At 45.3% G+C, this 24,462-nt stretch overlaps 9 protein-coding genes across 9 annotated transcripts; all 9 read right to left on the bottom strand.

Annotated features, from left to right (window-relative positions):
• On the bottom strand, positions 1-803 carry LOC128318328 (histone H1-like). Its single transcript, XM_053234106.1, has one exon. It carries the CDS (start codon positions 786-788, stop codon positions 63-65), a length of 726 nt encoding a protein of 241 aa, XP_053090081.1. The 5' UTR covers positions 789-803; the 3' UTR covers positions 1-62.
• A 4,497-nt stretch (positions 804-5,300) lies between these two features.
• LOC128318386 (histone H2B-like) lies at positions 5,301-5,760 on the bottom strand. Its single transcript, XM_053234167.1, has one exon. The coding sequence runs from the start codon at positions 5,722-5,724 to the stop codon at positions 5,350-5,352; it is 375 nt and encodes a 124-aa protein (XP_053090142.1). The 5' UTR covers positions 5,725-5,760; the 3' UTR covers positions 5,301-5,349.
• A 548-nt stretch (positions 5,761-6,308) lies between these two features.
• On the bottom strand, positions 6,309-6,688 carry LOC128318360 (histone H4). The gene has a single exon (XM_053234139.1). It carries the CDS (start codon positions 6,671-6,673, stop codon positions 6,362-6,364), a length of 312 nt encoding a protein of 103 aa, XP_053090114.1. The 5' UTR covers positions 6,674-6,688; the 3' UTR covers positions 6,309-6,361.
• A 3,794-nt stretch (positions 6,689-10,482) lies between these two features.
• LOC128318355 (histone H3) lies at positions 10,483-10,944 on the bottom strand. Its single transcript, XM_053234134.1, has one exon. The coding sequence runs from the start codon at positions 10,932-10,934 to the stop codon at positions 10,524-10,526; it is 411 nt and encodes a 136-aa protein (XP_053090109.1). The 5' UTR covers positions 10,935-10,944; the 3' UTR covers positions 10,483-10,523.
• A 541-nt stretch (positions 10,945-11,485) lies between these two features.
• LOC117597366 (histone H2AX) lies at positions 11,486-24,029 on the bottom strand. The gene is made up of 3 exons (XM_053234178.1): positions 23,598-24,029; positions 16,152-16,156; positions 11,486-11,901 (listed from the first exon to the last, which is right to left on the bottom strand). Exons 1-3 carry the CDS (start codon positions 23,978-23,980, stop codon positions 11,501-11,503), a joined length of 789 nt encoding a protein of 262 aa, XP_053090153.1. The 5' UTR covers positions 23,981-24,029; the 3' UTR covers positions 11,486-11,500.
• LOC128318326 (histone H1-like) lies at positions 12,404-13,206 on the bottom strand. The gene has a single exon (XM_053234104.1). The coding sequence runs from the start codon at positions 13,189-13,191 to the stop codon at positions 12,466-12,468; it is 726 nt and encodes a 241-aa protein (XP_053090079.1). The 5' UTR covers positions 13,192-13,206; the 3' UTR covers positions 12,404-12,465.
• LOC128318384 (histone H2B-like) lies at positions 17,394-17,853 on the bottom strand. The gene has a single exon (XM_053234164.1). It carries the CDS (start codon positions 17,815-17,817, stop codon positions 17,443-17,445), a length of 375 nt encoding a protein of 124 aa, XP_053090139.1. The 5' UTR covers positions 17,818-17,853; the 3' UTR covers positions 17,394-17,442.
• On the bottom strand, positions 18,401-18,783 carry LOC128318363 (histone H4). The gene has a single exon (XM_053234142.1). It carries the CDS (start codon positions 18,764-18,766, stop codon positions 18,455-18,457), a length of 312 nt encoding a protein of 103 aa, XP_053090117.1. The 5' UTR covers positions 18,767-18,783; the 3' UTR covers positions 18,401-18,454.
• LOC128318354 (histone H3) lies at positions 22,576-23,037 on the bottom strand. The gene has a single exon (XM_053234133.1). The coding sequence runs from the start codon at positions 23,025-23,027 to the stop codon at positions 22,617-22,619; it is 411 nt and encodes a 136-aa protein (XP_053090108.1). The 5' UTR covers positions 23,028-23,037; the 3' UTR covers positions 22,576-22,616.
• Positions 24,030-24,462: the final 433 nt, after the last annotated feature.

Below are 24,462 nucleotides of genomic sequence, written 5' to 3'. Positions count from 1 at the left end.
ATGGGTGGCTCTTAAAAGAGCCGTTTAAGGATCAAAAACATGAATTAAACACACAAACATGTTTATTTCTTTTTGGGGGCTGCCTTTTTCGCCTTTGCCGCTTTGGGCTTTGCTGTCTTGGGCTTCACAGCCTTTGCCTTCTTGGGGCTCTTGGCTGCCTTTTTAGGGGTCGCCGGCTTCTTCGCCTTCTTGGGGCTCTTGGTGGCTTTCTTGGCGGCGGCGGCGGGCTTCTTCGCCTTCTTAGGAGACTTCTTGGCGGCGGCGGCGGGTTTCTTGGCCGCTACCTTCTTGGGCTTCTTAGCCGCGGCGGGCTTCTTGGCTGCCGCCTTCTTGGGTTTGGGCGCGGCTTTCTTTGCGGGCTTCTTGGCTTCGGTCTGCTTCTTGTTCAGCTTGAAAGAGCCAGACGCGCCGGTCCCTTTGGTCTGCACCAGAGTGCCCTTTGTCACGAGGCTCTTGACGGCGAGCTTGACGCGGGAGTTGTTCTTCTCCACATCGTATCCGCCGGCAGCCAAAGCCTTCTTCAAAGCGGCGAGCGACACGCCGCTCCTCTCCTTGGACGAGGAAACCGCCTTGACGATGAGCTCGCCGACGCTGGGGCCCGCTTTCTTGGTCCTCGAAGCTGCTTTCTTCTTGGGCGCTTTGGCCGGCGCGGCGGCGGGCGCGGGAGCGACTTCTGCCATGTCTGTGTGTGCGGAGCTAAGTAGAATAAAAGAGTCAATCGCTGTGGCGCTGTGTAACACAGGAACCTCCCTCCCCGCGGCCGGGGGGCTGGTCTTAAAAGCAGACATGAGAACGTTGTAGACTCAACCCGGGCGCCGCTGAATGACTGCGCTTCCGCGATGCGCTCGCAACTGTGTTTTCTCATGGCATTTCGCGGCGAAAATCAGACTCGTCAGGCAAGCTCCAAAGCGTTCAAGCACGCGTTTCGCGAGAACGGGCTTTCCCGTTTCTCCCGAGGCCCGCCACGGCCAGGAAGAGAGCACCAATCTCGCGCAGCGGGCACAAAAGTGCACGGCGCGCCTGGCGCTCGAGCCGGCGGGCCGCGCATTTCGTGCGTTGTGCTGTGTAAAAAGAGGGCAAAAAACGGCGTGGCCCTTGCGAGGCCTGCGGGCCGAGATGAAGGAGAGCCGTGTGAGTGCTGCTGCTATGTTTGCACCGGCCGAGTGTGGCGTGCAGTATGTGAACCGAGGCCCCTTTTGGGCCGTGTAAAGCACATGAGTGGAGAGCGAGGGCGAAAGAGGGAGAGAGCGGGCGCGCTCGGAGGGACGAGGCGACTCCCGCAGCGTGACTCCCAGCGTCTTTGTCCTCGTCTGGTCTTCGTCGCTCGGGCTGGCGCCGGCACTCGGGCTGGCGCTCCTCGTGCGCGGCCGCGTCCTCTTGTGGTCCCGGGGCGCCAGGTGCGCCTCGTGGCCGCCTCGATCGGCGCGCACCTCCGCCTCGTTACCTGCGCCTGTCTCCGCCCTAGCCCTAGCCCTAGTTAACCCTAGTGCCGTTTAGCCCGGCTCTGCCCTAACCCTAGTGCCGTTTAGCCCGGCTCTGCCCTAACCCTAGTGCCGTTTAGCCCAACTCTGCCCTAACCCTAGTGCCGTTTAGCCCGGCTCTGCCCTAACCCTAGTGCCGTTTAGCCCGGCTCTGCCCTAACCCTAGTGCCGTTTAGCCCAACTCTGCCCTAACCCTAGTGCCGTTTAGCCCGGCTCTGCTATATCCTTATGTTTATTCAATTCCACACTGCTGTAACTCTAGTCTTATGAACTCGACAGAGCTCTAACCCCATTCGTTGTTATTCAACTATCACCTCGTTTTAATTGATAAATGTAGCCAATGCTGCTATAAATGCATTTTTATTTACTCCACACTTCTATCTTCACACTTCTACATTTTGTATTTCCTCCACAGTGCTTTAAACTTGTGATTGCGATTTACTCAGTATGGCTAGAATCCTATTTTGAAGTATTTCCTGCTGCTATAACATTGATTAGAATTACTCTGTGCGGCTATAAGCCCATTTTGAAGTACTCTGTGCGGCTATAAGCCTATTTTGAAGTACATCGTGCTGCTATAAGCCCATTTTGAAGTACATCGTGCTGCTATAAGCCCATTTTGAAGTACATCGTGCTGCTATAAGCCCATTTTGAAGTACTCTGCGCTGCTATAGGCCCGTTTTGAAGTACATCGTGCTGCTATAGGCCTATTTTGAAGTACTCTGTGCGGCTATAGGCCTATTTTGAAGTACATCGTGCTGCTATAAGCCCATTTTGAAGTACTCTGTGCGGCTATAAGCCCATTTTGAAGTACATCGTGCTGCTATAAGCCCATTTTGAAGTACATCGTGCTGCTATAAGCCCATTTTGAAGTACATCGTGCTGCTATAAGCCCATTTTGAAGTACTCTGCGCTGCTATAAGCCCATTTTGAAGTACATCGTGCTGCTATAGGCCTATTTTGAAGTACTCTGCGCTGCTATAAGCCTATTTTGAAGTACATCGTGCTGCTATAAGCCTATTTTGAAGTACTCTGTGCTGCTATAGGCCTATTTTGAAGTACTCTGCGCTGCTATAAGCCCATTTTGAAGTACTCTGCGCTGCTATAGGCCCATTTTGAAGTACATCGTGCTGCTATAAGCCCGTTTTGAAGTACATCGTGCTGCTATAAGCCCGTTTTGAAGTACTCTGCGCTGCTATAAGCCTATTTTGAAGTACATCGTGCTGCTATAGGCCCATTTTGAAGTACTCTGCGCTGCTATAGGCCTATTTTGAAGTACATCGTGCTGCTATAGGCCCGTTTTGAAGTACTCTGTGCTGCTATAGGCCCATTTTGAAGTACTCTGTGCTGCTATAAGCCCGTTTTGAAGTACTCTGCGCTGCTATAGGCCCATTTTGAAGTACTCTGCGCTGCTATAGGCCCATTTTGAAGTACATCGTGCTGCTATAAGCCTATTTTGAAGTACATCGTGCTGCTATAAGCCCGTTTTGAAGTACTCTGCGCTGCTATAAGCCCATTTTGAAGTACATCGTGCTGCTATAGGCCCATTTTGAAGTACTCTGCGCTGCTATAGGCCCATTTTGAAGTACATCGTGCTGCTATAAGCCCGTTTTGAAGTACTCTGTGCTGCTATAGGCCCATTTTGAAGTACTCTGTGCTGCTATAAGCCCGTTTTGAAGTACTCTGTGCTGCTATAAGCCCGTTTTGAAGTACTCTGTGCTGCTATAAGCCCATTTTGAAGTACTCTGCGCTGCTATAGGCCCATTTTGAAGTACATCGTGCTGCTATAAGCCTATTTTGAAGTACATCGTGCTGCTATAAGCCCGTTTTGAAGTACTCTGCGCTGCTATAAGCCCATTTTGAAGTACATCGTGCTGCTATAGGCCCGTTTTGAAGTACTCTGCGCTGCTATAGGCCTATTTTGAAGTACATCGTGCTGCTATAAGCCCGTTTTGAAGTACTCTGTGCTGCTATAGGCCCATTTTGAAGTACTCTGTGCTGCTATAAGCCCGTTTTGAAGTACTCTGTGCTGCTATAAGCCCGTTTTGAAGTACTCTGTGCGGATATAGGCCTATTTTGAAGTACTCTGTGCTGCTATAGGCCTATTTTGAAGTACATCGTGCTGCTATAAGCCCATTTTGAAGTACTCTGTGCCTATAGGCCCATTTTGAAGTACTCTGTGCTGCTATAGGCCTATTTTGAAGTACATCGTGCTGCTATAAGCCCGTTTTGAAGTACTCTGTGCGGCTATAAGCCTATTTTGAAGTACATCGTGCTGCTATAACCCTATTTTGAAGTACTCTGTGCGGCTATAGGCCTATTTTGAAGTACATCCTGCTGCTATAGGCCTATTTTGAAGTACATCCTGCTGCTATAAGCCTGTTTTGAACTACATCGTGCTGCTATAAGCCTATTTTGAAGTACATCGTGCTGCTATAACCATATGTTGAAGTACTCTGCGCTGCTATAAGCCTATTTTGAAGTACTCTGTGCGGCTATAGGCCTATTTTGAAGTACTCTGTGCTGCTGTAGGCCTGTTTTGAAGTACTCTGTGCTGCTATAAGCCTATTTTGACGTACTCTGCGCTGCAATAGGCCTGTTTTGAAGTACTTTGTGGTGCTGTAACATTAATTTATTTACTTCACACTGATAGAACTTTATTTTGAATCACTGTGTGATGCAATAAACGTATTTTGAATTACTTTGTGATGCTATAACCATATTTTGAGTTGCTGTAACCCTGTTTTGAATTACTCTGCACTGCTATAAGCCTATTTTGAAGTACTTCGTGGTGCTGTCATTTGAATTACTTCATGCTGCTATAAAGCCTATTTTGAAGTACTCTGTGGTGCTGTACCAGTAATTTGTATTACTTCATGCTGCTATAAGCCTATTTTGAATTACTTTTTGTTGCTATATCCCTATTTTGAATTATTCCGTGCCACGACGATCTTATTTTGAACTACTCTGTCCCTCTATAACCCTATTTTGAATTACTCGACACAACTATAATCCTATTTTGAGTTACTTTGTGGTAACTCTAACATTAATTTGAATTACTTCATGCTGCTTTAATCCTATTTATAATTACTCTGCACAGCTATAAACATTATTTTGAATAACTCTGTGCCGCTATAATCCTATTCTGAGTTCTTTAGTACCGCAATAACCCTATTTTGAATTATTTCGTGCTGCTATAACCCTATTTTGAAGTACTCTGTGTCACTATGAGCCTATTTGAAAGTACTTTGTGGTACCATATCACTACATTTAATTACTCTGTGCCGCTATAATCCTATTTTGAATTAATTACTCAGTGCAGCTACAACCCTATGTTGAATTACTGTGTGCCTCTATAATACGGTAATTTGAATGACGTTACACTGTTATAGACCTATTTTCAAGTACCTCTTGTTCCTATAAGCCCATTTTCAATTACTTTGTATTGCTATTACCCTATTGGAGTTACTTTGTCCCTCTAGAACCCTATTTTGAATTATTTTGCAGTGCTATAACACTGATTAGAATTACTTCATTCTGCCATAAAATTATTTAGCAACAATTATTATTTAACAACGCGCAATGCTCGAACAATCTAGTTTATATTTACTCACCTGTGCATTTAGCATACTACAAAACTGACACAATGAACAAAACAGTCGCGGGGAAACAGCGCGATAAAAGCCGGCGGGGAACGCGCCCCCCCTCCCCCCGCCACACACACACACACACACACACACACACACACACACACACACACAGAAAGAGAGAGAGAGACAGAGAGGAAAAGAAGAAAATGCTCTTTATATGAAGGAGTGGGTGGCTCTTAAAAGAGCCGTTGGGTTGATGAAGACGGCGGTAAGGCGCTTTACTTGGAGCTGGTGTACTTGGTGACGGCCTTGGTGCCCTCGGACACGGCGTGCTTGGCCAGCTCGCCGGGAAGCAACAGGCGCACGGCGGTCTGGATCTCCCTGGAGGTGATGGTGGAGCGCTTGTTGTAATGAGCCAGACGAGAGGACTCACCGGCGATACGCTCGAAGATGTCGTTCACGAACGAGTTCATGATGCCCATCGCCTTAGAAGAAATGCCGGTGTCGGGGTGCACCTGCTTCAGGACTTTGTACACGTAGATAGCGTAGCTCTCCTTCCTGGACTTTCTGCGCTTCTTGCCTCCTTTGCCGGCCGTCTTGGTCACGGCTTTCTTGGATCCCTTCTTGGGAGCGGCCTTGGCTGGGTCGGGCATGTTGCTGCTGCTGCTTCTCCTGTAAACTGCGAGAGAATGAATAACGCCCGCCTCGCGGCCGCTCTATTTACAGGCCGACATTGTAATTAGGCACAAGCGAAGAACATTTTTTTATTGGTCAAAATCCCAACCCGCCTCATACAGGGAGCCTCCCACCGCTCCGCCCTCCTCCTCCTCCTCCTCCTCCTCCTCCTCCTCCTCCTCCTCGCTCCCCCCCGCTACGCTTTGTTTCCCTTCCCGCCTTTTTATATTCACAATGTGCACTATAACTAAAGGAAAAAAGTAAAATAAAATAAAAATACACACACACACATACATATATGTATATGTATATATTTATCTCTACTACCACCGTCTTCTAACGCGTTTTACACACACACACACACACACACGTACACACTAAATATAAACATTGAAAACTAGATTATTATGATCGTTATGTGTTCATACAGAAATTATCTTCTACTTGTATGCTACGTGTGTACGGCGCTTGACGCCATTTGCTTAAAGGCCCCCTCGCAAAAAAAAAAAAAAAAAAAACCCCACACACACACAGCACGAGAAACAGCTCTTTTTCTGGATGTTTGGGTGGCTCTTAAAAGAGCCGTTGTGTTCGCGTCGTTCGGTGTTGGAGCGTTTAACCGCCGAAGCCGTACAGGGTGCGTCCCTGGCGTTTCAGGGCGTACACCACATCCATGGCGGTGACCGTCTTCCTCTTGGCATGCTCGGTGTAGGTGACGGCGTCGCGGATCACGTTCTCCAGGAACACCTTCAGCACACCGCGAGTCTCTTCGTAGATCAGACCGGAAATACGCTTAACACCGCCACGGCGAGCCAGACGGCGAATAGCCGGCTTGGTGATTCCCTGGATGTTATCGCGAAGAACTTTACGGTGACGCTTGGCGCCTCCTTTGCCGAGCCCCTTTCCGCCCTTGCCTCTGCCAGACATGATGCTGCTCTCTCGAAGTCAAGCTGCTCAATAAAACTCGCCGCGCAGCGCCCACATATTTATCCGCCCTCTACAGGACCTTGTTGAGAACAGGCGAGGAGGCGGGCCTAAGACCAACGGTCACACAATAGAGCACATTCAAAAAGAAACAGAACGCCACAGCTTTCTACCTGCTAGCGTCTTCTTCTTCCTCACCCTCTCTATACACACAAACATTATTATTACTATTATTATTATTAGTAGTAGTTGTTTTTCCAGTAGTAGTAGTAGTAATTGTAGTAGAAGTCTTAATCTGATATGCAAGGCATATATATTAAAAAAAAACAAAACATACAGACAAACACCCGTCAGTGTAAGGAGGTTAGTAAAAGTACTCTGTGTTTGTAAAACATTGACATTCCCTTTACAGACACGAGACGTTCCTTTTGAGCATGCCTGTGGGCTCAAGGCCCGGATTCTAAACTCCTATGTCTGCTATAACGACGGGTCTCGCGTAGCAGCACAGCATCTTATTAGTAGGCCCCTCATTCAGCTGATCACCATCACAGTCTGTGTACACTTTTAATCGAGCCCACATTTTACCACACGAATAGGTCACTCACAAGCGGCACAGAAAGGAATGCAAAGACAACTCTCGGGCCTTACTTTATCAGTTCTCTCAAAGGCAAAATATAATGGACTATCTAAGGTATAATGTCTAAATTAGATACACTTTCTCAAACGCTAACATTCTTAAACTCCACATTCTTAAACTCCAAGTGTCATTCACAAGGAAAGCATACTCGCTTCACCATTCGTGCCAAAGAAACTAATATACAATTCATCAAACACGTGTGTCGACACAAAGCCAGTGTTCTACTGAACACACCGAAGCACTGTCTACTCACAAGCCGTCTCTTTTCTATAAACACAACGCTCACGGTAAAGAGGATTTTGCAGCCCAGCATTTTTGCAATCTGACAACACCGTCCATAACTTATCCACTTACTTTACTCATTTATTAGACGTCTACAATGTTCATCATTTCAGACTGCCGTGTCGATCAGACTGTCATGTAGAAGCGTGTTGATGCACAGAACAACCCCCGTGTTCTCCGTACATCACCATGTATGGGTGCGATGTATGTGACGTGCGTTCATACATTTGATTTATTAAATCATTTCATTATCCGAACCCAGTTATTTACTGCGGATGCAGGCAGTCAAGTTTCGAAATGCGGCCACACGTGGATGAATAAGATCCATCCAGCACAACACACTTCACTAACTACACAAAAAGTCTGTTAGCCTTATAGAATGGAGTAGTATTAATAGGAGCACACATTAGTATTATTACTATTATTATTATCATCAGTATTATTATTATTATTATTATTGTAAGTGGTAGTAGTAGTAGTAGTAGCAGCAGTGTTGTTGTTATCAGAATAATTTTATTTGCCATATGTATTGACATGTATTAGGAATATTTCTTGGTGTTTGGTCACAACACGATACATTCCACACAGTTTACAAGATGCACATCACAGACAACACAACACACAACTACCTTCCCAATCTCCAAATACTGCACCTTAAGCAGAAATCTGTAGAATCAGTTGCCATTTATATTACAGCGGAGGTACAAAGAGCAGCCGAATCCAGTTCAGATGGCATTACACGGAATCACATAACTGTGATATATAATACATAATAGTTGCAATGATATACAGTAATGACAATATTTAATAAATAATCATTATAATAAATACTAAAAGATAATTATTTAATAGCTATTATCAGTAGTAGAGGGAAGAAGCCTTTACTTGTCACATATACATTACTACCACTGAGCTGGGGCCTGAACCCCTGACCTACTGATCAGTAACCCTGAGCCTGACAAACATTCCAAAGGATCCCCCCCCCCCCCCCTTTTTAAATTTATTTATTTATTTATTTATTTATTATTTATATTATTATTACAAATATAGACTTACAACAAGAGGCTATAAACAACAGTGGTTGCGGCAAAGTGCACTTCATAAACTTGGCCACACGAGGGCAGTCAAGATCCATCCACAACAACACACAGCGCTGCACACACCAGCCTTTAGATTTATAATTATTTGATTCATCAACCTTTATTCTTTCTTCTAGTCTTTCTTTCTTATTTCTTCTAATTATTATTATTATTATTAAGAGTAGTAGTAGTAGTAGTACTAGTAGTAGAATTATTATGGTTATTGTAGTTGTTATTGTCATCATGTTTTAATATATTTTGTAACACGCAACAAACATAACATTGGCAAACATTTCTTAAAGGTTTTTTCTCCCTTTATTTATTTATTTATTTATTTCTTTTTTTATTGCAGATGTAGACCTAACCTGCGGCTATAAACAACAGTGGTTAGGGCAACGTGCACTTCCTAAACTTGGCCACACGAGGGCGATTATGAGTAGTAGTAGCAGTAGCAGTTTTAGAAGAAGAAGTACTAGTAGCAGCAGAAGTAGTAGTAGTAGAAGAAGAAGAAGAAGAAGAAGTAGAAGAATTATTATTATTACTGTTGTTGTTTTTGTCATGTTTTAACCTATTTTCTAACACGCAACAAGCATAGCATTGGCAAACATTTCTTAAAGGATTTCCCTCCTTTTTTTAAAAAAAATTTTTTAAACGATTTATTACAGACTTGCTACATTTGCGGCGTTAAACAGCAGTGGTTAGGGCAAAGTGCACTTCCATCAACTTTTATTCTTTACTCTAGTCTTTCTTCAATATTATTTCTTCGTCTTCCTTTTTTCTCTTTCCTATTATTATTATTATTATTATTATTATTATTATTATAGTAGTATTGGTAGTAGAATCATTCTTATTGTTGCTGTTATTGTTTTTGTCATGTCGTAATATATTTTGTGACACGCAACAAACATAGCATTGACATACATTTCTTGAAGGATCCCCCCCTTTAAACGATTTATTACAAAGACTAACTATGTAGACTTGCTATATTTGCGGCAGCAGTGGTTAGGGCAAAGTACACTTCCTAACCTTGGCCACACGATGGCAGTCAAGATCCATCCACAACAACACAGCGCTGCTCACAACAACCTTTATTTTACTCCTCATCCTTTATTCTTTCTTCTAGCCTTTCTTTATTACTCCTTCTAATTATTATTATTATTATTAGTAGTAGTAGTAGTAGTAGTAGTAGTAGTATTTTTTTTTTCATTTTATTATTACATATTCCATTTTTAAAGCACGTCTCTTCAGGCCTCTCAGCACTTGACATGGAAATGATTTAAAAAAAAAAAAAAAAAAAAAAAAAAAAAAGGTTTAAATAAATGAGCGAATGAATGAATGAATAAATAAAAATAAGATGTTACATTTTGTCCTTGTTAAATACACACCAATATTGTATCTGATTATTTCTAAGCAGAAAAGAAAGACATTATTAGGCGGAATGACGGAGAAACCCTTCTGCTTCTCCCCTTCAAATTAGTGAAGAGGCGCGCGCAGAAACCCCAACATTTAAAGATCGATGAATCCCCGCGGCGTCATAAAGGGAAAAACTGTCAATCAAACCAACAGCATAGTTCTAAGCCTCTGACCTCGGCGCATGACGTCACAAATAAATCTTATGGTTCACTGCTCCCTTTTCACTGTAAGTGTGCCACAGCGTGAGAGCGCGCGCGTATAAGCACATCATGCGTAACATATTTATAATAATTTATATAGTTTATGAAAATATTTACAATGTTTTTTTAAACCACATTACAATTAATTTTTAAACAGCCAAGGGATGAAGACTTGCTCATTTCACTGAGACTGTGAGGTGGCTCTTAGAAGAGCCTTTGTGTAGATTAGACGCGGTCGTCGTTTAAGCGCGCTCTCCGCGAATACGGCGGGCCAGCTGAATATCCTTGGGCATGATGGTCACTCTCTTGGCGTGGATGGCGCACAGGTTGGTGTCCTCGAACAGGCCGACCAGGTACGCCTCGCTCGCCTCCTGCAGGGCCATGACGGCCGAGCTCTGGAAACGCAGATCAGTCTTGAAGTCCTGAGCGATTTCTCTCACCAGGCGCTGGAAGGGCAGCTTGCGGATGAGCAGCTCAGTAGACTTCTGATAACGGCGGATCTCTCTCAGAGCCACGGTGCCCGGCCTGTAACGGTGAGGCTTCTTCACGCCGCCGGTGGCCGGGGCGCTCTTGCGGGCGGCCTTAGTGGCGAGCTGCTTTCTGGGCGCCTTGCCACCGGTAGACTTACGGGCGGTCTGCTTGGTTCTTGCCATGGCGTCGAGCTCTGCACTTCACGGACGAAAAACAGAATACACGGCGCTCGCGAACGCCGGCTTTTTAAGCCCTAACGCTGCCCTGCGCTGATTGGGCGTCTTGGAGGCACTCGTCTGTCATTGGATAGAATGTGTGACGTCATTTGATGACTATTGGCTCGTCTTCCGCCACCGGCACAGTTCGAAACACAAGGCGCCCGCCCCTATTCCACGGGCGCGCAGCGCTTTTGTACTCTGCCATTCACCAGTTACACACAAACCGCCCGCCGTCAAAACATATTCTCATCCCTCACACTGCATTTAGCCAACACGCCTCACTATTGTTATTATTATTATTATTATTATTACTATTACTACTGCTACTACTTGAATATTTTCCAAGTATATAATTATTTATAATATATATAACGCATATATAATTATTAGCAAATTAGTGTGCTCATGTCCTGATTTTAACCGCGTTTGCTTTGTATTAAGAAGATAGGAATAACATTGCACTTTTGGAGCAGAAGTGGGTGGCTCTTAAAAGAGCCTTTGGGTACTGGCAAACGCAGCAGTGGGCGCGTTTACTTGGTCTTGACGGTCTTCTCAGTCTTCTTGGGTAGAAGCACGGCCTGAATGTTAGGCAGCACACCACCCTGAGCGATGGTCACCCCGCCGAGCAGTTTGTTCAGCTCCTCGTCGTTACGCACGGCGAGCTGCAGGTGGCGGGGGATGATACGGGTCTTCTTGTTGTCACGGGCGGCGTTGCCGGCCAACTCCAGGATCTCAGCAGTCAGATACTCCAGCACGGCGGCCAGGTAGACCGGAGCGCCGGCACCGACGCGCTCGGCGTAGTTGCCTTTACGCAGGAGCCTGTGCACACGGCCCACAGGGAACTGCAGCCCAGCTCTGGAGGAACGAGTCTTGGCCTTGGCCCTAGCCTTTCCGCCGGTTTTCCCGCGACCACTCATGGTTATGATCAGACCTGTTCCACGAACGACGCTGAAATAATAAAGACTACGCGCCGAGCCCTCCGTGATATAGCCAACACAGCCGCTCTCTTATTGGCTAAGATCGTTGTGGCAGAAGAACCAATCACAAACGCGCCGTCAAATTCCAGCGTCCGCCCACCATTCTATTCTACGCGACACCCCTCCCACCCCCGTTTGTGACGCCGCCTGTGTGTGTGTGTGTGTGTGTGTGTGTGTGTGTGTGTGTGTGTGTGTGTGTGTGTGAGAGAGAGAGAGAGAGAGAGAGAGAGAGAGAGAGCGCATGAAAACAGACAGAAGGGAAAATAGACATACAAACGCACACACTAACACAATGATATACAACGCTATAGAGAAATGTAAATTCTTACTAGTTTGCCCATATGTTCATGTTCCTCCTACAGCCTCTGTCACCGTTTTGGGAGGAGGAATCCAATCCACTAAAAGCATAATTTTGTGTCATGAGAGGACAGGGAATATCGCTCTTTAAACGAAAATATGGGTGGCTCTTAAAAGAGCCGTTTAAGGATCAAAAACATGAATTAAACACACAAACATGTTTATTTCTTTTTGGGGGCTGCCTTTTTCGCCTTTGCCGCTTTGGGCTTTGCTGTCTTGGGCTTCACAGCCTTTGCCTTCTTGGGGCTCTTGGCTGCCTTTTTAGGGGTCGCCGGCTTCTTCGCCTTCTTGGGGCTCTTGGTGGCTTTCTTGGCGGCGGCGGCGGGCTTCTTCGCCTTCTTAGGAGACTTCTTGGCGGCGGCGGCGGGTTTCTTGGCCGCTACCTTCTTGGGCTTCTTAGCCGCGGCGGGCTTCTTGGCTGCCGCCTTCTTGGGTTTGGGCGCGGCTTTCTTTGCGGGCTTCTTGGCTTCGGTCTGCTTCTTGTTCAGCTTGAAAGAGCCAGACGCGCCGGTCCCTTTGGTCTGCACCAGAGTGCCCTTTGTCACGAGGCTCTTGACGGCGAGCTTGACGCGGGAGTTGTTCTTCTCCACATCGTATCCGCCGGCAGCCAAAGCCTTCTTCAAAGCGGCGAGCGACACGCCGCTCCTCTCCTTGGACGAGGAAACCGCCTTGACGATGAGCTCGCCGACGCTGGGGCCCGCTTTCTTGGTCCTCGAAGCTGCTTTCTTCTTGGGCGCTTTGGCCGGCGCGGCGGCGGGCGCGGGAGCGACTTCTGCCATGTCTGTGTGTGCGGAGCTAAGTAGAATAAAAGAGTCAATCGCTGTGGCGCTGTGTAACACAGGAACCTCCCTCCCCGCGGCCGGGGGGCTGGTCTTAAAAGCAGACATGAGAACGTTGTAGACTCAACCCGGGCGCCGCTGAATGACTGCGCTTCCGCGATGCGCTCGCAACTGTGTTTTCTCATGGCATTTCGCGGCGAAAATCAGACTCGTCAGGCAAGCTCCAAAGCGTTCAAGCACGCGTTTCGCGAGAACGGGCTTTCCCGTTTCTCCCGAGGCCCGCCACGGCCAGGAAGAGAGCACCAATCTCGCGCAGCGGGCACAAAAGTGCACGGCGCGCCTGGCGCTCGAGCCGGCGGGCCGCGCATTTCGTGCGTTGTGCTGTGTAAAAAGAGGGCAAAAAACGGCGTGGCCCTTGCGAGGCCTGCGGGCCGAGATGAAGGAGAGCCGTGTGAGTGCTGCTGCTATGTTTGCACCGGCCGAGTGTGGCGTGCAGTATGTGAACCGAGGCCCCTTTTGGGCCGTGTAAAGCACATGAGTGGAGAGCGAGGGCGAAAGAGGGAGAGAGCGGGCGCGCTCGGAGGGACGAGGCGACTCCCGCAGCGTGACTCCCAGCGTCTTTGTCCTCGTCTGGTCTTCGTCGCTCGGGCTGGCGCCGGCACTCGGGCTGGCGCTCCTCGTGCGCGGCCGCGTCCTCTTGTGGTCCCGGGGCGCCAGGTGCGCCTCGTGGCCGCCTCGATCGGCGCGCACCTCCGCCTCGTTACCTGCGCCTGTCTCCGCCCTAGCCCTAGCCCTAGTTAACCCTAGTGCCGTTTAGCCCGGCTCTGCCCTAACCCTAGTGCCGTTTAGCCCGGCTCTGCCCTAACCCTAGTGCCGTTTAGCCCAACTCTGCCCTAACCCTAGTGCCGTTTAGCCCGGCTCTGCCCTAACCCTAGTGCCGTTTAGCCCGGCTCTGCCCTAACCCTAGTGCCGTTTAGCCCAACTCTGCCCTAACCCTAGTGCCGTTTAGCCCGGCTCTGCTATATCCTTATGTTTATTCAATTCCACACTGCTGTAACTCTAGTCTTATGAACTCGACAGAGCTCTAACCCCATTCGTTGTTATTCAACTATCACCTCGTTTTAATTGATAAATGTAGCCAATGCTGCTATAAATGCATTTTTATTTACTCCACACTTCTATCTTCACACTTCTACATTTTGTATTTCCTCCACAGTGCTTTAAACTTGTGATTGCGATTTACTCAGTATGGCTAGAATCCTATTTTGAAGTATTTCCTGCTGCTATAACATTGATTAGAATTACTCTGTGCGGCTATAAGCCCATTTTGAAGTACTCTGTGCGGCTATAAGCCTATTTTGAAGTACATCGTGCTGCTATAAGCCCATTTTGAAGTACATCGTGCTGCTATAAGCCCATTTTGAAGTACATCGTGCTGCTATAAGCCCATTTTGAAGTACTCTGCGCTGCTATAGGCCCGTTTTGAAGTACATCGTGCTGCTATAGGCCTATTTTGAAGTACTCTGTGCGGCTATAGGCCTATTTTGAAGTACATCGTGCTGCTATAAGCCCATTTTGAAGTACTCTGTGCGGCTATAAGCCCATTTTGAAGTACATCGTGCTGCTATAAGCCCATTTTGAAGTACATCGTGCTGCTATAAGCCCATTTTGAAGTACATCGTGCTGCTATAAGCCCATTTTGAAGTACTCTGCGCTGCTATAAGCCCATTTTGAAGTACATCGTGCTGCTATAGGCCTATTTTGAAGTACTCTGCGCTGCTATAAGCCTATTTTGAAGTACATCGTGCTGCTATAAGCCTATTTTGAAGTACTCTGTGCTGCTATAGGCCTATTTTGAAGTACTCTGCGCTGCTATAAGCCCATTTTGAAGTACTCTGCGCTGCTATAGGCCCATTTTGAAGTACATCGTGCTGCTATAAGCCCGTTTTGAAGTACATCGTGCTGCTATAAGCCCGTTTTGAAGTACTCTGCGCTGCTATAAGCCTATTTTGAAGTACATCGTGCTGCTATAGGCCCATTTTGAAGTACTCTGCGCTGCTATAGGCCCATTTTGAAGTACATCGTGCTGCTATAAGCCCGTTTTGAAGTACTCTGTGCTGCTATAGGCCCATTTTGAAGTACTCTGTGCTGCTATAAGCCCGTTTTGAAGTACTCTGTGCTGCTATAAGCCCGTTTTGAAGTACTCTGTGCTGCTATAAGCCCATTTTGAAGTACTCTGCGCTGCTATAGGCCCATTTTGAAGTACATCGTGCTGCTATAAGCCTATTTTGAAGTACATCGTGCTGCTATAAGCCCGTTTTGAAGTACTCTGCGCTGCTATAAGCCCATTTTGAAGTACATCGTGCTGCTATAGGCCCGTTTTGAAGTACTCTGCGCTGCTATAGGCCTATTTTGAAGTACATCGTGCTGCTATAAGCCCGTTTTGAAGTACTCTGTGCTGCTATAGGCCCATTTTGAAGTACTCTGTGCTGCTATAAGCCCGTTTTGAAGTACTCTGTGCTGCTATAAGCCCGTTTTGAAGTACTCTGTGCGGATATAGGCCTATTTTGAAGTACTCTGTGCTGCTATAGGCCTATTTTGAAGTACATCGTGCTGCTATAAGCCCATTTTGAAGTACTCTGTGCGGCTATAGGCCCATTTTGAAGTACTCTGTGCTGCTATAGGCCTATTTTGAAGTACATCGTGCTGCTATAAGCCCGTTTTGAAGTACTCTGTGCGGCTATAAGCCTATTTTGAAGTACATCGTGCTGCTATAACCCTATTTTGAAGTACTCTGTGCGGCTATAGGCCTATTTTGAAGTACATCCTGCTGCTATAGGCCTATTTTGAAGTACATCCTGCTGCTATAAGCCTGTTTTGAACTACATCGTGCTGCTATAAGCCTATTTTGAAGTACATCGTGCTGCTATAACCATATGTTGAAGTACTCTGCGCTGCTATAAGCCTATTTTGAAGTACTCTGTGCGGCTATAGGCCTATTTTGAAGTACTCTGTGCTGCTGTAGGCCTGTTTTGAAGTACTCTGTGCTGCTATAAGCCTATTTTGACGTACTCTGCGCTGCAATAGGCCTGTTTTGAAGTACTTTGTGGTGCTGTAACATTAATTTATTTACTTCACACTGATAGAACTTTATTTTGAATCACTGTGTGATGCAATAAACGTATTTTGAATTACTTTGTGATGCTATAACCATATTTTGAGTTGCTGTAACCCTGTTTTGAATTACTCTGCACTGCTATAAGCCTATTTTGAAGTACTTCGTGGTGCTGTCATTTGAATTACTTCATGCTGCTATAAAGCCTATTTTGAAGTACTCTGTGGTGCTGTACCAGTAATTTGTATTACTTCATGCTGCTATAAGCCTATTTTGAATTACTTTTTGTTGCTATATCCCTATTTTGAATTATTCCGTGCCACGACGATCTTATTTTGAACTACTCTGTCCCTCTATAACCCTATTTTGAATTACTCGACACAACTATAATCCTATTTTGAGTTACTTTGTGGTAACTCTAACATTAATTTGAATTACTTCATGCTGCTTTAATCCTATTTATAATTACTCTGCACAGCTATAAACATTATTTTGAATAACTCTGTGCCGCTATAATCCTATTCTGAGTTCTTTAGTACCGCAATAACCCTATTTTGAATTATTTCGTGCTGCTATAACCCTATTTTGAAGTACTCTGTGTCACTATGAGCCTATTTGAAAGTACTTTGTGGTACCATATCACTACATTTAATTACTCTGTGCCGCTATAATCCTATTTTGAATTAATTACTCAGTGCAGCTACAACCCTATGTTGAATTACTGTGTGCCTCTATAATACGGTAATTTGAATGACGTTACACTGTTATAGACCTATTTTCAAGTACCTCTTGTTCCTATAAGCCCATTTTCAATTACTTTGTATTGCTATTACCCTATTGGAGTTACTTTGTCCCTCTAGAACCCTATTTTGAATTATTTTGCAGTGCTATAACACTGATTAGAATTACTTCATTCTGCCATAAAATTATTTAGCAACAATTATTATTTAACAACGCGCAATGCTCGAACAATCTAGTTTATATTTACTCACCTGTGCATTTAGCATACTACAAAACTGACACAATGAACAAAACAGTCGCGGGGAAACAGCGCGATAAAAGCCGGCGGGGAACGCGCCCCCCCTCCCCCCGCCACACACACACACACACACACACACACACACACACACACACACAGAAAGAGAGAGAGAGACAGAGAGGAAAAGAAGAAAATGCTCTTTATATGAAGGAGTGGGTGGCTCTTAAAAGAGCCGTTGGGTTGATGAAGACGGCGGTAAGGCGCTTTACTTGGAGCTGGTGTACTTGGTGACGGCCTTGGTGCCCTCGGACACGGCGTGCTTGGCCAGCTCGCCGGGAAGCAACAGGCGCACGGCGGTCTGGATCTCCCTGGAGGTGATGGTGGAGCGCTTGTTGTAATGAGCCAGACGAGAGGACTCACCGGCGATACGCTCGAAGATGTCGTTCACGAACGAGTTCATGATGCCCATCGCCTTAGAAGAAATGCCGGTGTCGGGGTGCACCTGCTTCAGGACTTTGTACACGTAGATAGCGTAGCTCTCCTTCCTGGACTTTCTGCGCTTCTTGCCTCCTTTGCCGGCCGTCTTGGTCACGGCTTTCTTGGATCCCTTCTTGGGAGCGGCCTTGGCTGGGTCGGGCATGTTGCTGCTGCTGCTTCTCCTGTAAACTGCGAGAGAATGAATAACGCCCGCCTCGCGGCCGCTCTATTTACAGGCCGACATTGTAATTAGGCACAAGCGAAGAACATTTTTTTATTGGTCAAAATCCCAACCCGCCTCATACAGGGAGCCTCCCACCGCTCCGCCCTCCTCCTCCTCCTCCTCCTCCTCCTCCTCCTCCTCCTCCTCGCTCCCCCCCGCTACGCTTTGTTTCCCTTCCCGCCTTTTTATATTCACAATGTGCACTATAACTAAAGGAAAAAAGTAAAATAAAATAAAAATACACACACACACATACATATATGTATATGTATATATTTATCTCTACTACCACCGTCTTCTAACGCGTTTTACACACACACACACACACACACGTACACACTAAATATAAACATTGAAAACTAGATTATTATGATCGTTATGTGTTCATACAGAAATTATCTTCTACTTGTATGCTACGTGTGTACGGCGCTTGACGCCATTTGCTTAAAGGCCCCCTCGCAAAAAAAAAAAAAAAAAAAACCCCACACACACACAGCACGAGAAACAGCTCTTTTTCTGGATGTTTGGGTGGCTCTTAAAAGAGCCGTTGTGTTCGCGTCGTTCGGTGTTGGAGCGTTTAACCGCCGAAGCCGTACAGGGTGCGTCCCTGGCGTTTCAGGGCGTACACCACATCCATGGCGGTGACCGTCTTCCTCTTGGCATGCTCGGTGTAGGTGACGGCGTCGCGGATCACGTTCTCCAGGAACACCTTCAGCACACCGCGAGTCTCTTCGTAGATCAGACCGGAAATACGCTTAACACCGCCACGGCGAGCCAGACGGCGAATAGCCGGCTTGGTGATTCCCTGGATGTTATCGCGAAGAACTTTACGGTGACGCTTGGCGCCTCCTTTGCCGAGCCCCTTTCCGCCCTTGCCTCTGCCAGACATGATGCTGCTCTCTCGAAGTCAAACTGCTCAATAAAACTCGCCGCGCAGCGCCCACATATTTATCCGCCCTCTACAGGACCTTGTTGAGAACAGGCGAGGAGGCGGGCCTAAGACCAACGGTCACACAATAGAGCACATTCAAAAAGAAACAGAACGCCACAGCTTTCTACCTGCTAGCGTCTTCTTCTTCCTCACCCTCTCTATACACACAAACATTATTATTACTATTATTATTATTAGTAGTAGTTGTTTTTCCAGTAGTAGTAGTAGTAATTGTAGTAGAAGTCTTAATCTGATATGCAAGGCATATATATTAAAAAAAAACAAAACATACAGACAAACACCCGTCAGTGTAAGGAGGTTAGTAAAAGTACTCTGTGTTTGTAAAACATTGACATTCCCTTTACAGACACGAGACGTTCCTTTTGAGCATGCCTGTGGGCTCAAGGCCCGGATTCTAAACTCCTATGTCTGCTATAACGACGGGTCTCGCGTAGCAGCACAGCATCTTATTAGTAGGCCCCTCATTCAGCTGATCACCATCACAGTCTGTGTACACTTTTAATCGAGCCCACATTTTACCACACGAATAGGTCACTCACAAGCGGCACAGAAAGGAATGCAAAGACAACTCTCGGGCCTTACTTTATCAGTTCTCTCAAAGGCAAAATATAATGGACTATCTAAGGTATAATGTCTAAATTAGATACACTTTCTCAAACGCTAACATTCTTAAACTCCACATTCTTAAACTCCAAGTGTCATTCACAAGGAAAGCATACTCGCTTCACCATTCGTGCCAAAGAAACTAATATACAATTCATCAAACACGTGTGTCGACACAAAGCCAGTGTTCTACTGAACACACCGAAGCACTGTCTACTCACAAGCCGTCTCTTTTCTATAAACACAACGCTCACGGTAAAGAGGATTTTGCAGCCCAGCATTTTTGCAATCTGACAACACCGTCCATAACTTATCCACTTACTTTACTCATTTATTAGACGTCTACAATGTTCATCATTTCAGACTGCCGTGTCGATCAGACTGTCATGTAGAAGCGTGTTGATGCACAGAACAACCCCCGTGTTCTCCGTACATCACCATGTATGGGTGCGATGTATGTGACGTGCGTTCATACATTTGATTTATTAAATCATTTCATTATCCGAACCCAGTTATTTACTGCGGATGCAGGCAGTCAAGTTTCGAAATGCGGCCACACGTGGATGAATAAGATCCATCCAGCACAACACACTTCACTAACTACACAAAAAGTCTGTTAGCCTTATAGAATGGAGTAGTATTAATAGGAGCACACATTAGTATTATTACTATTATTATTATCATCAGTATTATTATTATTATTATTATTGTAAGTGGTAGTAGTAGTAGTAGTAGCAGCAGTGTTGTTGTTATCAGAATAATTTTATTTGCCATATGTATTGACATGTATTAGGAATATTTCTTGGTGTTTGGTCACAACACGATACATTCCACACAGTTTACAAGATGCACATCACAGACAACACAACACACAACTACCTTCCCAATCTCCAAATACTGCACCTTAAGCAGAAATCTGTAGAATCAGTTGCCATTTATATTACAGCGGAGGTACAAAGAGCAGCCGAATCCAGTTCAGATGGCATTACACGGAATCACATAACTGTGATATATAATACATAATAGTTGCAATGATATACAGTAATGACAATATTTAATAAATAATCATTATAATAAATACTAAAAGATAATTATTTAATAGCTATTATCAGTAGTAGAGGGAAGAAGCCTTTACTTGTCACATATACATTACTACCACTGAGCTGGGGCCTGAACCCCTGACCTACTGATCAGTAACCCTGAGCCTGACAAACATTCCAAAGGATCCCCCCCCCCCCCCCTTTTTAAATTTATTTATTTATTTATTTATTTATTATTTATATTATTATTACAAATATAGACTTACAACAAGAGGCTATAAACAACAGTGGTTGCGGCAAAGTGCACTTCATAAACTTGGCCACACGAGGGCAGTCAAGATCCATCCACAACAACACACAGCGCTGCACACACCAGCCTTTAGATTTATAATTATTTGATTCATCAACCTTTATTCTTTCTTCTAGTCTTTCTTTCTTATTTCTTCTAATTATTATTATTATTATTAAGAGTAGTAGTAGTAGTAGTACTAGTAGTAGAATTATTATGGTTATTGTAGTTGTTATTGTCATCATGTTTTAATATATTTTGTAACACGCAACAAACATAACATTGGCAAACATTTCTTAAAGGTTTTTTCTCCCTTTATTTATTTATTTATTTATTTCTTTTTTTATTGCAGATGTAGACCTAACCTGCGGCTATAAACAACAGTGGTTAGGGCAACGTGCACTTCCTAAACTTGGCCACACGAGGGCGATTATGAGTAGTAGTAGCAGTAGCAGTTTTAGAAGAAGAAGTACTAGTAGCAGCAGAAGTAGTAGTAGTAGAAGAAGAAGAAGAAGAAGAAGTAGAAGAATTATTATTATTACTGTTGTTGTTTTTGTCATGTTTTAACCTATTTTCTAACACGCAACAAGCATAGCATTGGCAAACATTTCTTAAAGGATTTCCCTCCTTTTTTTAAAAAAAATTTTTTAAACGATTTATTACAGACTTGCTACATTTGCGGCGTTAAACAGCAGTGGTTAGGGCAAAGTGCACTTCCATCAACTTTTATTCTTTACTCTAGTCTTTCTTCAATATTATTTCTTCGTCTTCCTTTTTTCTCTTTCCTATTATTATTATTATTATTATTATTATTATTATTATAGTAGTATTGGTAGTAGAATCATTCTTATTGTTGCTGTTATTGTTTTTGTCATGTCGTAATATATTTTGTGACACGCAACAAACATAGCATTGACATACATTTCTTTGAAGGATCCCCCCCTTTAAACGATTTATTACAAAGACTAACTATGTAGACTTGCTATATTTGCGGCAGCAGTGGTTAGGGCAAAGTACACTTCCTAACCTTGGCCACACGATGGCAGTCAAGATCCATCCACAACAACACAGCGCTGCTCACAACAACCTTTATTTTACTCCTCATCCTTTATTCTTTCTTCTAGCCTTTCTTTATTACTCCTTCTAATTATTATTATTATTATTAGTAGTAGTAGTAGTAGTAGTAGTAGTAGTATTTTTTTTTTCATTTTATTATTACATATTCCATTTTTAAAGCACGTCTCTTCAGGCCTCTCAGCACTTGACATGGAAATGATTTAAAAAAAAAAAAAAAAAAAAAAAAAAAAAGGTTTAAATAAATGAGCGAATGAATGAATGAATAAATAAAAATAAGATGTTACATTTTGTCCTTGTTAAATACACACCAATATTGTATCTGATTATTTCTAAGCAGAAAAGAAAGACATTATTAGGCGGAATGACGGAGAAACCCTTCTGCTTCTCCCCTTCAAATTAGTGAAGAGGCGCGCGCAGAAACCCCAACATTTAAAGATCGATGAATCCCCGCGGCGTCATAAAGGGAAAAACTGTCAATCAAACCAACAGCATAGTTCTAAGCCTCTGACCTCGGCGCATGACGTCACAAATAAATCTTATGGTTCACTGCTCCCTTTTCACTGTAAGTGTGCCACAGCGTGAGAGCGCGCGCGTATAAGCACATCATGCGTAACATATTTATAATAATTTATATAGTTTATGAAAATATTTACAATGTTTTTTTAAACCACATTACAATTAATTTTTAAACAGCCAAGGGATGAAGACTTGCTCATTTCACTGAGACTGTGAGGTGGCTCTTAGAAGAGCCTTTGTGTAGATTAGACGCGGTCGTCGTTTAAGCGCGCTCTCCGCGAATACGGCGGGCCAGCTGAATATCCTTGGGCATGATGGTCACTCTCTTGGCGTGGATGGCGCACAGGTTGGTGTCCTCGAACAGGCCGACCAGGTACGCCTCGCTCGCCTCCTGCAGGGCCATGACGGCCGAGCTCTGGAAACGCAGATCAGTCTTGAAGTCCTGAGCGATTTCTCTCACCAGGCGCTGGAAGGGCAGCTTGCGGATGAGCAGCTCAGTAGACTTCTGATAACGGCGGATCTCTCTCAGAGCCACGGTGCCCGGCCTGTAACGGTGAGGCTTCTTCACGCCGCCGGTGGCCGGGGCGCTCTTGCGGGCGGCCTTAGTGGCGAGCTGCTTTCTGGGCGCCTTGCCACCGGTAGACTTACGGGCGGTCTGCTTGGTTCTTGCCATGGCGTCGAGCTCTGCACTTCACGGACGAAAAACAGAATACACGGCGCTCGCGAACGCCGGCTTTTTAAGCCCTAACGCTGCCCTGCGCTGATTGGGCGTCTTGGAGGCACTCGTCTGTCATTGGATAGAATGTGTGACGTCATTTGATGACTATTGGCTCGTCTTCCGCCACCGGCACAGTTCGAAACACAAGGCGCCCGCCCCTATTCCACGGGCGCGCAGCGCTTTTGTACTCTGCCATTCACCAGTTACACACAAACCGCCCGCCGTCAAAACATATTCTCATCCCTCACACTGCATTTAGCCAACACGCCTCACTATTGTTATTATTATTATTATTATTATTACTATTACTACTGCTACTACTTGAATATTTTCCAAGTATATAATTATTTATAATATATATAACGCATATATAATTATTAGCAAATTAGTGTGCTCATGTCCTGATTTTAACCGCGTTTGCTTTGTATTAAGAAGATAGGAATAACATTGCACTTTTGGAGCAGAAGTGGGTGGCTCTTAAAAGAGCCTTTGGGTACTGGCAAACGCAGCAGTGGGCGCGTTTACTTGGTCTTGACGGTCTTCTCAGTCTTCTTGGGTAGAAGCACGGCCTGAATGTTAGGCAGCACACCACCCTGAGCGATGGTCACCCCGCCGAGCAGTTTGTTCAGCTCCTCGTCGTTACGCACGGCGAGCTGCAGGTGGCGGGGGATGATACGGGTCTTCTTGTTGTCACGGGCGGCGTTGCCGGCCAACTCCAGGATCTCAGCAGTCAGATACTCCAGCACGGCGGCCAGGTAGACCGGAGCGCCGGCACCGACGCGCTCGGCGTAGTTGCCTTTACGCAGGAGCCTGTGCACACGGCCCACAGGGAACTGCAGCCCAGCTCTGGAGGAACGAGTCTTGGCCTTGGCCCTAGCCTTTCCGCCGGTTTTCCCGCGACCACTCATGGTTATGATCAGACCTGTTCCACGAACGACGCTGAAATAATAAAGACTACGCGCCGAGCCCTCCGTGATATAGCCAACACAGCCGCTCTCTTATTGGCTAAGATCGTTGTGGCAGAAGAACCAATCACAAACGCGCCGTCAAATTCCAGCGTCCGCCCACCATTCTATTCTACGCGACACCCCTCCCACCCCCGTTTGTGACGCCGCCTGTGTGTGTGTGTGTGTGTGTGTGTGTGTGTGTGTGTGTGTGTGTGTGTGTGTGTGAGAGAGAGAGAGAGAGAGAGAGAGAGAGAGAGAGCGCATGAAAACAGACAGAAGGGAAAATAGACATACAAACGCACACACTAACACAATGATATACAACGCTATAGAGAAATGTAAATTCTTACTAGTTTGCCCATATGTTCATGTTCCTCCTACAGCCTCTGTCACCGTTTTGGGAGGAGGAATCCAATCCACTAAAAGCATAATTTTGTGTCATG

The sequence above is a fragment of the Pangasianodon hypophthalmus genome, chromosome 5, assembly GCF_027358585.1.
Source record: "Pangasianodon hypophthalmus isolate fPanHyp1 chromosome 5, fPanHyp1.pri, whole genome shotgun sequence".
In the NCBI taxonomy this organism is placed as follows: domain Eukaryota; kingdom Metazoa; phylum Chordata; class Actinopteri; order Siluriformes; family Pangasiidae; genus Pangasianodon; species Pangasianodon hypophthalmus.
The sequence above is the reverse complement of the archived record's forward strand: the minus strand, read 5'-3'. Positions and strand labels throughout refer to the sequence as shown.

Bases quoted from the DNA above. Each gene is read 5' to 3' on its own strand.
- LOC128318328 (XM_053234106.1), bottom strand. From the start codon at position 788: ATGTCTGCTTTTAAGACCAGCCCCCCGGCCGCGGGGAGGGAGGTTCCT.
- LOC128318386 (XM_053234167.1), bottom strand. From the start codon at position 5,724: ATGCCCGACCCAGCCAAGGCCGCTCCCAAGAAGGGATCCAAGAAAGCC.
- LOC128318360 (XM_053234139.1), bottom strand. From the start codon at position 6,673: ATGTCTGGCAGAGGCAAGGGCGGAAAGGGGCTCGGCAAAGGAGGCGCC.
- LOC128318355 (XM_053234134.1), bottom strand. From the start codon at position 10,934: ATGGCAAGAACCAAGCAGACCGCCCGTAAGTCTACCGGTGGCAAGGCG.
- LOC128318326 (XM_053234104.1), bottom strand. From the start codon at position 13,191: ATGTCTGCTTTTAAGACCAGCCCCCCGGCCGCGGGGAGGGAGGTTCCT.
- LOC128318384 (XM_053234164.1), bottom strand. From the start codon at position 17,817: ATGCCCGACCCAGCCAAGGCCGCTCCCAAGAAGGGATCCAAGAAAGCC.
- LOC128318363 (XM_053234142.1), bottom strand. From the start codon at position 18,766: ATGTCTGGCAGAGGCAAGGGCGGAAAGGGGCTCGGCAAAGGAGGCGCC.
- LOC128318354 (XM_053234133.1), bottom strand. From the start codon at position 23,027: ATGGCAAGAACCAAGCAGACCGCCCGTAAGTCTACCGGTGGCAAGGCG.
- LOC117597366 (XM_053234178.1), bottom strand. From the start codon at position 23,980: ATGAGTGGTCGCGGGAAAACCGGCGGAAAGGCTAGGGCCAAGGCCAAG.